This window comes from Budorcas taxicolor, chromosome 2 (assembly GCF_023091745.1).
Source record: "Budorcas taxicolor isolate Tak-1 chromosome 2, Takin1.1, whole genome shotgun sequence".
Lineage (NCBI taxonomy): Eukaryota > Metazoa > Chordata > Mammalia > Artiodactyla > Bovidae > Budorcas > Budorcas taxicolor.
The window spans coordinates 23,579,851-23,593,268 of NC_068911.1; the positions used below are offsets into that span (position 1 = coordinate 23,579,851).

A 13,418-nucleotide genomic window follows, 5' to 3' on the forward strand; every position below is an offset into this window, starting at 1 on the left:
TCTTTTCTGCAGTCTGCAGGGTTAAGTTGCTCCAGTTTCTACTGTCTGCCCCTTAGTGGGTGAGTACAATCGAGGGGTTAGTGTAGGCTTCCTGTTGGAAGGAACTAGTGCATGCCTTCTGGTAGGTAGAGCTGGGTCTTGTTTCTTTGGTGGGCAGGGCCATGTCAGGGGATGTGTTTTGGGGTGTTTGTGAGCTTAGTACTACTTTAGTCAGCTTGTATGCTGAAGGTGGGCTGTGTTCCTGTTTTGCTGCTTGTTTGGCCTTAGGTGTTCTGGTGCTGGAGTTTGCAGACAGCTGGGTGCAACCAGATCTTGATGCCAAGATAAGGACCTCTGAGAGAGGTCATGCCAATCAATACTCTCTGGAGCCATGAATCACCTGGTGGGTCCTGCAGCCAGGACTTTGCACTTCACCACAGGGCCTCAGGTTAAACCCCTCAATGGGTAAGCAAGACCCTGCAAGTCATGCCGAGCCAACAAAAGGAAACAAATATAAATCAAGACAAGCAAAAAAAAAAAAAAAAAAAAACCAAGTAAAAACAAAGACCACAAAGAAACAAGAAAACAACCAAACATACAAAGACCACGAGACCAAAACAGAATAAAACCAACAAGAGCAAAAACCAAAATCCAAACAAACAACAACAAAAACCCAGAAAAAAAAACCTTAAAAAACCCCTAAAACACAAAGAAACAAAAGACAGAAACAGAACAAAAAGTGAAATAAAATAGAAACACAAAATATATGAAACAATAGAAATAAGTAAAAAATAAATAGAACAATAACAACAAGAGTGATCATTCCTTGGGGCCTCTGCTATCAATGCCCTTGCCCCCAAAGGGTTGTTGTTGTTCAAACCCTCAGTCATGTCTGACTCTTTGCCACCCATGGACTGCAACACACCAGGCTTCCCTGTCCTTCACTGTCTCCCAGAGTTTGCTCAAACTCAGGTCCTTTGAATTGGTGATGCAATCCAACCATCTCATCTTCTGTCATCCCTTTCTCCTTTCCCTTTAATCTTCCTTAGCATCAGGGTCTTTTCCAATGAATCAGGTCTTCACATCAGTGGCCAAAGTATTGGAGCTTCAGCTTCAGCATCAGTCCTTCTAAGGAATAGTCAGAGTTGATTTCTTTTAGGATTGACTGGTTTGATCTCCTTGCTGTTCAAGGGACTCTCAAGAGTTTTCTCCAGCACCACAATTCAAAAGTATCAATTTTTCAATGCTCAGCCTTTGTTATGGTCCAACTCTCACATCCATACATAAGTACTGGAAAAATGATAGCTTTGACTACATGGGCCTTTGTTGGCAACTTAATGTCTCTACTTTTTAATACACTGTCTAGGTTTGTCATAGCTTTTCTTCCAAGGAGCAAGTGTCTTTTAATTTCATGGCTGTAGTCACTGTCCACAGTGATTTTGGAGCCGAAGAAAATAGTCTGTCACTGTTTCTATTGTTTCTCCATCTATTTGCCATGAGGTAATGGGACCAGTTGCCATAATCTTAGTTCTCTGAATGCTGAGTTTTAAGCCAGCCTTTTCACTCTCCTCTTTCACATTCATCAAGAGGCACTTTAGTTCCTCTTTGCTTTCTGCCATAACGATGGTGTCATCTGCATATATGAGGTTATTGGTATTTCTCCCAGCAATTTTGATTCCAGCTTGTGCTTCATCCAGTCAGGCATTTCACATGATATACACTGTATATAAGTTGAATTAGCAGGGTGACAATATACAGCCTTGATGTACTCCTTTCCCAATTTTGAGCCAGGTGAATGAGCCACAGCCAAACTCCACCCTCATAAGAGGCCCTCCAAGACCTCTTTGTAGGTCTAGACCATGGACCAGTACCAGTCTGTGACCTGTTAGGAAGCAGGATGCATAAAAATAGGTAAGAGGTGGGTAAGTGTGTGAAGCTTCATCTTCAACTCCCCATTACTTGCATTACTGCTTGCACCATCCTCCTACCCCCAAACACTGTCTTCCTCAATACTGTTCTCTGCTTCCAAAAATTTGGGGACTGCTGCTATTTGGGGCAGCTCAGACTCTGACCTAGACCAACTCCCACATGTATGTGTCCATGAAGACCACAGCTACTAAAGCTAGACCCATATCTGATGTGAGAGCACTCATTTTCTATTCAGATGTCAACAAGTGTTATATTTTAAAAAACCAATCATGGGTGTTTAATCTGTGACTTTCATAGCTGTATGGAGAGATTTTAATTCTGCTTCCTAAATCACACAGCCCCAAGAGCTCTGCTTTGGTTTTGGTCACACCTCTGCATGTGGGTCACCCTCCAACATCTGCACCCCACCCAGGTGAGAGGAGGTGATGAAGGCTGTGACTAACTGAGGCTTACTTGTTTTCTTGCTTAGGTCAGAACCCCCTCTACTGCCTACAGTGGCAGGGTCTGGCAGGAGGTGGTGGTGGACTGGAGCATGGGGGCTTGCTCAAGCATGAGAGTGACATGGTAGCAACTCCTGGGGCATGTGCTCACTCTGGCAGGAGCCCTTCTCAGTGCCTGCAGAGGCAGGGACTGGTGTATGGGGAGAGAGGCCACAATGGCTGCCCTTTCTGTATGTGCCACTCAACAATGGTGTCTTGCTTCCAAGGCAGTCTGAGCTTCCTCCAGAAGCATTCCCAGCTGCATAGGTCCTCATTCCAATCCCTTCAGACTGTCTCCATGCAGCCAGCAGCAGTCCTCTTCCTAGATTTGCTCTCCAAATGCCATGCTTCAGCATCCATTCCCCACCAGCACCGTTGGATACCTGTCTCAGTCAGGGGCGTGAAATGCTGTGGCACACACCATTTGAGTGAGTCTCACTCTGGCCTGTCTGACATGGGCTTGCCACTGCACTTTCCTCTGGTAGCCCCTGAATCTCCCCTTCTATTTCATCTGATCTTGCCACTAGTGAGGGGGCTTTCTTATGGGCAGTAACCTCATCTCCTTCAGCAACCCCAAGGGGTGCATGTCCCATTCTATTTCCTCTTTACCTTGTTTTCCTCTTTTTCATCCTACCAGGTTATTAGGGGATCTTTCCCAGTTATTAGGTGTCTGAGGTCCTCTAATAATGTTCAGTAGGTACTCTGTGCAAATTATTTCACTTGTAGGTGTATTCTTGATGTATTAGTGGAGAGAGGTGAACCCCAGATCCTCCTATTTTGCCATCTTGACCCAAAATCTTCTGTAACTTTGTAGAAAGTTTCAAGATCAAGAAACATAGAATTCCAACTTTATTCTTTTTTAAAAAAATTTTACTTTATTTTACTTTACAATGCTGTATTGGTTTTGCTTTTTCTACATTGTTCTGTTCATTTTGTGTGCTAAGTCGTTTCAGTCGAGTCCAACTCTTTGTGACCCTATGGACTGTAGCCTGTTAGGCTCCTTGGGATTTTCCAGGCAAGAATATTGAAGTGAGTTGCCTGCTCCAGGGGATCTTCCAGACTCAGGGACTAAACCCAGGTCTCCAAAATTGCTGGCAGATTCTTTACCATGTAAACCACCAGGAAAGCCCTGAGCCCATTCTAATTCCACATGAATTTTAGGATTTTTTTCATTTCTGTGAAAAAGGATGCTGGAATTGTGTAGAGTTTGTGTTGAATCTGTAGACTGTTTTACATAGTATTATCTTAACATTGTTAAGTCTTCTAATCTATGAAGATAGATATTTTCCCATTTATGTAGGTTTTGTTTAACTTTTCCCAGCAAAGTTTTACAGTTCTCAGCACAAGTTTTCATATCCTTGGTTGGAATTTTTCCTAGGTATTTAATTATTTCAGATGCTATTACAAATGAAAGTGCTTTCTTTAATTCACAAAAGGTATTTGTTTCTAATTATCTTTTCTTGTGATACCTTTATCTGCCTTTGCTATAGGAAAATGATTTCCTCATAAAATGAGTTAGGAATTGTTCTCTCATATTCTATTTTTAAAGAATTTTAGGGAAATTCATGTTACTTATAAAGTTTGATGGAACTTACCAGTTAAACCATCTGATCCTGGGCTTCTTTTTGTTGTGAGATTTTTCATTCTTCTTTTAATCTCTTTATTTGTTAGAGGTCTACTGAGATTTTCTAATTCTTCTTCAGTCAGTTTAGATTATTTTTGTGCTCTTAGGAGTTTTCCCGTTTCATCTCAGTTATCTAATTTATGATGTGCAATCTTTCAGTCTTGTACAACTTTTTATTCTGGAAAATCAAACGTAAATTCCTCACATTCATTTCTGATTGCAGTTATTTCCTTCTCTCTTTTTCCTTAGACAATCTAGCTGAAGTTCTTAAATTTTGTTGCTCTTTTCAAAGAATTTCCTTTTAGTTTCACTGTTTCTTTTATCTCCAATCTTTATTATTTTCTTCCTTCTGCTGCCTTTGGCCTTAGTTTTCTCTCATTTTACTCTTTTCTCAAGGTGTAAAGTTACAAAAGAAAAATAGAATAATCTTGATTTCATATTTCTTTACCTAGTTACCTTTACTGAAGATCTTTATTTCTTCATACAACTTCAAGTTATGTTATAGCATAATTTTATTTCATCCAGAATAACTCCTTTTAACATTTCTTGTAATACAAGTTGAGTGGTAGTGTACCTACCTGGCTTTTTTTTAAATCTGAGAGGCTTTTATTTTCTCTATATTTTTAAAGGACAGATTTGCTGGATATAGAATTCTTGATAGATAAAGTTTCTGTTTTTTTTTTTAATTCCACACTTTTCTGTTTTCCATGGTTTTTAATGGGAAATCCACAATTTTATCAAGAACTTTTTGAACTTGGTGAGTTAATTCTTTGATGTTTTCAAGGTCTTCCTTTTTGTCTTTCTAGACTGATTACAATGTGTCTTCATGAGGATCTCTAAATTCATTCTAGATGGAGTCTGCTGAATTTCTTGTATTTGTAGATTCATATCTTTTATCAAATTTGGGATGTTTTTAACTATTACTTCTTGAAATATTGTTTTTGCCTCCTTTTCTCTTTTTTCTCCTCTGGGACAATATATATGTATGGTCTCACTGATGGTGTCTCAGGGATCCCTTAGACTTTATTCACTTTTCTTCACTATTTTTTCTGTCTTTTCCTTAGACTTAATTGTCCTGTCTCTAAGTTCACAGAATTGGCCTGATTAAATCTGTTTTGAAACTTTCCAGTGAATTTTTTTTCATTTCATTTATTATGATTTTAATTTGTTTGGTTCACCATAATTTCTTCTTATTTTGCTCAAAGACTACCTCTTAATTTCCTCTCATTTTAAGCAAATGTATAATAAGACTTTGAGTATCGGAATACTGAATTTATAATGACTGAATATTATTTTGCATTTTGGCATTCTTTAAATTGTGTATAACTCTCCTCAGAGAATATTAATAAGCAGGTCATTGTCCCTGAGAAAACAAATGGCCCTATAAAGTTATAGTGCTATTCTTACAATGAAACTGAATAGAAATCATGCTAAACCAACTATCCTAGAAATATTTCTTAGAGTACACCTTATTACTATAGAAAGTGAGGTTAGTATCTATTTTATAATCATTTTGTGTCACATGTCATATATAGGCATACTGAGTAAGAGCTCTTAGATATTTCACAAGGGTATTCTAATAAAAATATAATATTGTAGGGGCTTTTAGAACTGCCTTGAATGGGACATGAACATTTTCTGTACTTCATACCAGTAGTGATTAAGCAGAGAAGTTGTCCCAGAGTATAATTACATTTAAACGACTGAACTATGAACTGAGATCAATTTTAGTACAAAATAAATTTTTAAAAAATGATCACAAAAAATCCTAGAAAGTCATCAAACATTTGGTTAAAGTAGAAATTACAAGAAAAATTATAAAACATTCCTAACTCAATGATACTGAAAATACAACATGTCTAAATGTGTGGGATACAACTAAATTAGTACTTAGAAGAAACTTTATAGCTTTAAGTGCTCATATATTCCAAAGGAGAGAGGTTTAAAATCATGTAATAATTGATCTTGCAAAGGTAGAATAAGCCTAGCCAATTTCATCCAAGGTAACAGAAAAAAAGGAAAATAAATATAAGAACAGAAATTAATAAAGCAGGACATAAAAATACACAACATTAAAAAAACCAAAAGGCAACACTTTGAAAAGACAAAAAAAGTGGCAAATATTGACTGGACAGAAAGTGTGGGAGAGTGTGAATGAATACAGAATACTAGTAATGAATGAGCAGTTATCAATACTTAGAATAGACCTTAAAGAATCATAAGGAAATGTTATGAATAACTTTATGTCAATAGTTTTAGATACTTAGAAGAAATGCAAAAGTTCTTTGAAAAAGATGACCTCTCAAAAGTTCCAAAAGGAGGTATAAGAAATCTTAATACCCGTCTCAAGAAGAAAATAAATTTATAATTAACAACAAAACTTCCCACAAAGAAAACTCCAAGTGTGAGATGAGACCTTTCACTGGTGAGCTCTTCTTTCCTTAAGAAAGGAAAAATATCCATTTTAGAAAAAATCCATTTTTCAGGACTATAATATAAAGGAACTGAATTTCTACCAACAACTCAAATAAGCAAGGAAACAAATTCTCCCCTAAACCTTCCAAAAGTGGGCACAGCCTTGCAGATAGTTTGATTTTACCCAATGAGACTTATTTGTTTAAAAGCTGTAAGATAATAAATCTGCACAATTCACTAATTTTGTGGTAACTTACTTCAGTAGCAATACAAAACAAATACAGACTAATTAATAGCAATGTGATTAAGTATCTTCCTATATGTTTCTTAGGTTGCTATTCAGAAATCAATAATTTCTCATATAGCTTAATATTCCCCCTTGAATAAGTGTGCAATGAATATTATAATAGATCTTCAGCTAGCTCAGGGAATTAATTATTTCATGGGAGGGCATGATTTAAGGTCAACAATGGATTGGAAGCTTATTCTTCTCAGTCTCTGCAAATCCAAGGATAGCTGGATTCCTTAAAACAGAGCACAATAATGTTTGTAGAGTGATTTAATAAAGGCATGCCAACAGTCTATCTCCTAAGAAATTCCTGTTTGATAGCTTTGCCAATCCAGTCAATTTCTCCTTAATCTCAAAATCAAGAGGAAAATAAATAGATAAATATTCTGCAAATGCCATGCAAAATAATCCTGAAGGAAGAGGATTGGGTTAGCGAAAATATCAGTCATAATTTGTTTTGCAAATCACAACATGATTCTTATAATTTTAGTGACACTTAATATGGTTATTAACACTAGCATAAAACTTCCCCAGAAACCCCGAAGCAAACAATTTTGCAATGTTCGATTCTTCAAGCCAATTTCTCTTGAACTGTTCCTGCGGAAAAGGGGAAATTGCTTTAAGTCCTTACCCTGAATTGAGGTTATAAATAAATCTGCTATCGCACCAACAATCCCTGCACAGTAGTTAAATATGACGAGCTTGGTGTAGGCACTGGTATGACTAGAAAACAGGAAACTTATCAGGTACATGAAGGGAATGACAGACCAGCCAAACACGATGAAGATGAGCAATGTATCCAGAAGGCGGTAACCCGTGACCAATATTTTCAAGTCAGAGAACATGAACACCACCTGAGATACAGAATACAGAAATAAAGTCAAACTGAAGAAAACTATGCAATATAATACATGAGAACACAACTCAATAAACTCAGAGAAGGATAAATCTTTCTTTGTTAGAATATTTGATATAAATCAAATAATTTGATCTGTGATCATGGCTGTGAGGTACTTTCCCGTTTTCCTTATCAGTGAGAAGAACCCCTTTACTTTACTTTCTACTTGTTTTTATCTATTTGGAACAGTTTCATTTTGTTCTTGAACAAGATCAAAGTATATTCTTTCTGCCTCTTCACCCAACCCCCCAAAAAACTCACTCTCAATATTTCCAGAAATTATATTCCTAGTAAGAAAACTTTTGTTAAGGTTTTCATTCTGGCAGCTGTAAGCTGTGATGTTAAGGGACCTACTTTTCCCAATTCTCTGTTTTTAGATTCTGCCTCTTGACTCTACTGTATTTCTAACCCTCCTCTTCCTATCTCAGCCACTCAGTTGAGAAGCAAACAAGGAAGCCCAAAGTTATAGGGGATCTAAGTAAGGAAAGAGAGAACCTACAGAATGATTAAGGAAAATAAGTTTCCAGAGGTCTGCATCTTGTAAGTTATTGATTGTGGTTTTGCCAAATATTCTAGGGTTATCTATTGTGAACTATAAGTGATTACATAACAGGATACTTGAGAAGTGAACAGCAGTGTTATGTTGATAAGATCTACTATGTGATTGGTAGCAAGTTTTCAATGGTAATGGAAAAAGCAACAAAAAGCGAATATAACATTAGTGAAAATATTTGGGTATTATGGACATGACTACTTTGTTTCTACCAGAGCAGACTTTCAAGAGAAATAGAATGAATTCAATTGCTTGCACATGTTGTGGCATGTATGATAACTTCAATACTTTTAAAGATTGAATAATATTCCATTGTATGCATATATCATATTTATTTATCCATGTTTTCATCAGTGAACACTTGAGTTGGTTCTACTAGTTGGCTATTGTGAATAATGTTGCTATGAACAATGATGTACAAATGTTTCTGCTTTCAATTCTTTTGGAATTCCACTGTTAGTCAAAATGCTAACTCATATGGTAATGCTGTTTATTTTTTTGAGGACATGTGAAGCTGTTTTCCACAGCAGCTTCAAGAGTCAGACATGACTGAGCGACTTCTTTTCACTTCATCATTTTAGATTCCCACAATTAGTGCACAGTGTTCCAGTTTCTCCACATCCTTCCTAACACTTGTAATTTTCTCTTTTTGATAGTAGTCATCTGAATAGGTATAAAGGAGTATCTCATTACTGTTTTTGGTTTGAAATTCCTTAAAGATTACTGATGTCAAGCATCTTTACATGCTCTTATGGGCCTTCTTTGGAGAAATGTCTATTCAAGCTCTAGCTCATTTTTGAATTGGGTTTGTTGGAGTTATTGTTAATTTGGGGGAATTCCTTATGTATTCTGGGTATTAATACCTTAGCAGGTATAAAATGTTAAATACTTTCTTCCATATTGTGGATTGCCTTTTCACTCTGTTGACAATGCCCTTTGATTTATGTGTTTTCTTAGTTTTCATGAAGTCCAATTAACTTATCTTTTTCTTTCTTCTGCTTGTGCTTTTGCTATCACATCCAAGAAACCCCTGCCAATCCAATGTTATAAAATTTTTCCCCTTTGTTTTCTTTTAAAAATCTTACAGTATTAGCTCTTACATTTAGAACTTTATCCATTTAAAAAAATTTTCCCCCAGATTAATACCAGTTTAATACCAATAGTGTAGAAAAAATTTGTCACAGTATATCTCTGCTCCCTACCCCCTTACCTGTGCTATTACTGTCATACAAATACATCTTTATACAGTATAAGATAAGGATCCAATTTCATTCTTTTACATGTGAATATGCAGTTTTCCCACCATCATTTGTTGAAAGGCTCTTCTGCACCCATTGAATAGTCTTGGAACTCTTGTCAGAAATCATTTGATCATATATGAAAGAGTTTATTTCTGGGTTTTATTTCTGTCCCATTGGTTACTAGTGGTTCTGTCCCACTAATGCCAGATTCTTTTGATTACAGTAGCTTTGTAGTAAGTTTTGAAATTAGGAAGAGTGAGTACTACAACTTTGTTCTTTTTCAAAATTGTTTTAGATATTTAGGGTGATTTTCTCCTTTTATCACTAGATACTACCCTGCTTTATCTCTTTCAACACTGTTGAACATAAAGTCTATTTTGTCTGATATTAGTATAGCTACTTCAGCTCCCTTTTGTTTACTATTTGCATGGAATATCTTTTTCCACTTTTTCACTTTCAGCTTTTTCTTTCTTTTATTCATTAGATCTAAATGAGTTTTTTGAAGACAACATATAGTTAAATCATTTATCTTAATCAATTTTTCATACACGCTTTTTGATTGGGCAGTTTAATCCATCTAAATTTAAAATAATTATCGATAAGGGCTTACTTTTGTCATTTTGCTATTTTTTAAGTAACTCATTTTTGTCCGTCAGTTTCTCTGTTGCTGTCTTCTTTTTTATTCAGTTTTCTTCTATTGACATATTTTGAATCCCTTGTCTTTTACTTTTGTGTGTAATCTATAGCTATTTCCTTTGTATCATTAGTTACATATAACATACTAAATTATAATAATCCAATTTGAATTGATACCATCTTAACTTTAATAACACATAAAAGTACTACTACTATACAACTCCTTCCAACTCTTTGTTATTCATATTACAACTTACATTTTTATACATTGTAAACCACTAATATGGATTTGTAACTATTTTTATACATTTTTCTTTTAAAACCTGTAGAAAAGTGGAGCGGCAAACAAAAATTTTTTTGTGTTATGGATGAATGCTATGTCTCCCCACCTCATATTGCCAGCTTATATCTTGAAGCCTCTAAGTCCCAATGTGATTGTATTTGGGATATAATTAGATTTAGATGAGGTCATGAGTGTGGGGCTTCCATGATGGGATAATGTCCTTAGAAGAAGAAGAAAGATGAGAGACCACTCTCTCTCTCCCTCCCATGTATGGATGTAGTGAGAAGGTGGCCATCTGCAAGCCATGAAGAGAGTTCTCACTAGGAAACAAATCAATCAGTACCTTGATCTTGGAGTTCCTAGTTGTCCCTCAGCTTTCATTTATCTGAAAATGTTTTAATTTCTTCCTTGTTTTAGAAAAACAGCTTGCTGGATATAGAATTCTTCAGTGACACTTTTTCTCTCTCAATATTTTCAATAGGTCATCCCACTGCTTTCTGGCCCCTAAAATCTTTACTAAGAAATTGATTAGTAATATTAGTTATTAATATTATTCAGGATTATTTACACACAGGGAGTTACTTCTCACTTGGAATATCCTCTCCTTGTCTTTGAATTTCAGCAGTTTAATTATCATGTTTCTCAGTATGGGTCTTGTTTGATTATTTCTTACATGCTATTTTTTGAGATTCTTGGGGTTTTAGATTCATGTCCTTCATCAAATTTGGGAAGTTTTCAGACATTATTTCCTTAAATAATATCTTTTCACCTGTTCTTTCTCTTTTCTCCCTGGGATTCCCATTATGTGTAATTGATCCAGTTGATGGAACTCCACAATTCTCTGAGGCCTGTTTTACTTTTTGCCATTACTTTTTCCTCCTGCTCTTTCAACTTGGTAATTTCAGTTTTCTTAAAGCTTACTAATTCTTCATCCTGCTTGTTCAATCTTCTGTTGAAATCCTTCAGGGTTTTTCTCAACCAGTTATTATATATTTTAGCTCCAGAATTTGGTTTATTATTACAGTTTCTGTTTGTTATTATTTTTATTTTGCTCATATATCACGTTCTTAATTTTTTTGGTTCTTTGTATTTTCCTTTAGCTCTTGAGCATATTTAATACAGTTTTTAATACTTATTATTTATTTGGCTCTGTTGTGTCATGCAGAGACTTTTGTTGTGGTGCATGGACTCTCTGGTTGTGCATGGGCTCAGTAGTTGCAGCACATACTTAGTTGTTCCACAGCATGTGGGATCTTAGTTCCCCAACCAGGGATTGAACCTGCATCCCCTGCATTGCAAGGCAGATTCTTAATCACTGGACCACCAGGGAAATTCCAATACATTTTTAAAATTTGAAATATAGTTGATTTACAATGCTGTGTTAATTTCTGCTATACAGCAGGATAATTCAGTGATACATAAATGTATGTACTTTTCAATATTCTTTTTCATTATGGTTTATCACGAGATATTGAATATAGTTCCCTGTGCTATACAGTAGGACTTTTTTGTTTATCCACTCTACGTGTAATAGGCTGCATCAGCTAATTCCAAACTCCCAGTCCATCCCTCCTTCATCCCTTTCCATCTGAGATCCAAGTTAGGCTAGACAGAGACCAATTCTTTTAACATTCTCAAGACAGGTCAGAATGTTGTAATTAAAGTATGTTCTACTTCCTTCACTTTGAGAGAGATAACTAGCAACTGGATTGCCATCTCCTATAGACCAAGATGATGCTGCAGGAGGAAGGGGCTGAGTCAAGGGCCAGTCAAAATGCAATAAAATTTCCTACTATTTTGAATGTGACTTTTCCTTTTTTGGGCGTTCTCCTAAAGAGCAACTGCTATAGGTCTAAAACTGTTTCTCAGAGGTTGTGTAAGTTTATTTTAAACAGTTAATTCTCACCAAACTTCCAATTCAGGAAGCTCTGAGCACTCCAAGCTGGGTAAATGCCAAACCACCCCCCCAGTATAGCAATAAATATAGTAATAAGGATAAAAATCTAAGTGAAAAGGAGAAATCTCTTTAAAAATCATGAGGAAAAATGATATATTACATTCCAAAGAGTAGTAGTGGTAAAAATACCAAAACTGACTTCTTAAAAACTGATGGAAGCAAGCCATGAGACATTGGAATATTATTAAAATATAGGAGGGGAAAATTCAGGGAAGTATTCTTCAAAAGGTAAAGAAAATGAAATAATTTCCATGCAAATAAAATCTAAGCTTTTATGTCATCATAACTTTCCTAAAGAAACTATCATAAGAAGTTCTTCAGGAAGAGAAAACTGATGTCATGTAAAATTTCAGAATAAAAATGCAGAGCAATAAAAAAAAAAAACTCTATGAACAAGCGTGACTATTTACTGCATAAAAAGTGATAATACCTTTTGGGTATGTAGAAATGAAAATGTCTTATTATAGTAATGCAAAAAGTCAGAGGGAGTCATTGAAATGATAAGGCTACAAGATCTTAGCACTGTTAGAGAAGTAGTAAAAGCAATAGCTTGTAATTAACCAAATGTGTGTGTTAATTTTTAAGGCAGTCACTAAAAGAAGCATTAACACAAGTTAATAAAGAGCAGAAAAAAGGGAGAAAGAGGAAATAAAAGTAGATTATTTAAATAGGAAAAAAATAAGATGATGCCATAAGCCCAAACTTCTTAGAATGTACCAAGCTAGATTATTAGCCTGAAAAAAACCCCACAAACTTTATATAAATACTTTAAATATAAAGACCCAGAAAATTTAAATATAAAAAGATGGAAAAAATATACCAAAAAAACAATGATCAAAGTGGCTATGCTATTGCCAAAAAAGTATAATTTAAGGCTAGGATATCAGTACATTGAAAAGGGGAAAATGACAGTGATAAAGGGGTTAACCCACCAGGAAAACACAAATCTAAATATGTATGCACACATCAATATACCCATTCCACAAAGAAAATTACATGAAGCAAAATTTCAAACTATATCAAAATGTTACAGAAAATAAAAACAAGTAGGTAAATGAACTATGGTGTTGGAGAAGACTTTTGAGAGTCCCTTGGGCTACAAGGAGATCCAACCAGTCAATCCTAAAGGAAATCA

General features: G+C 35.5%; 1 protein-coding gene across 1 annotated transcript in view; it reads right to left on the bottom strand.

The window, feature by feature from the left end:
• The window catches only part of LOC128060038 (phospholipid-transporting ATPase ABCA3-like), a 212,443-nt gene that overhangs the window by 55,679 nt on the left and 143,346 nt on the right, over nt 1-13,418 (bottom strand). The window contains exon 18 of the mRNA XM_052652249.1: nt 7,347-7,569. Coding sequence (XP_052508209.1) covers nt 7,347-7,569 — 223 coding nt within the window. The remainder of the gene's footprint in view (nt 1-7,346; nt 7,570-13,418) is intronic.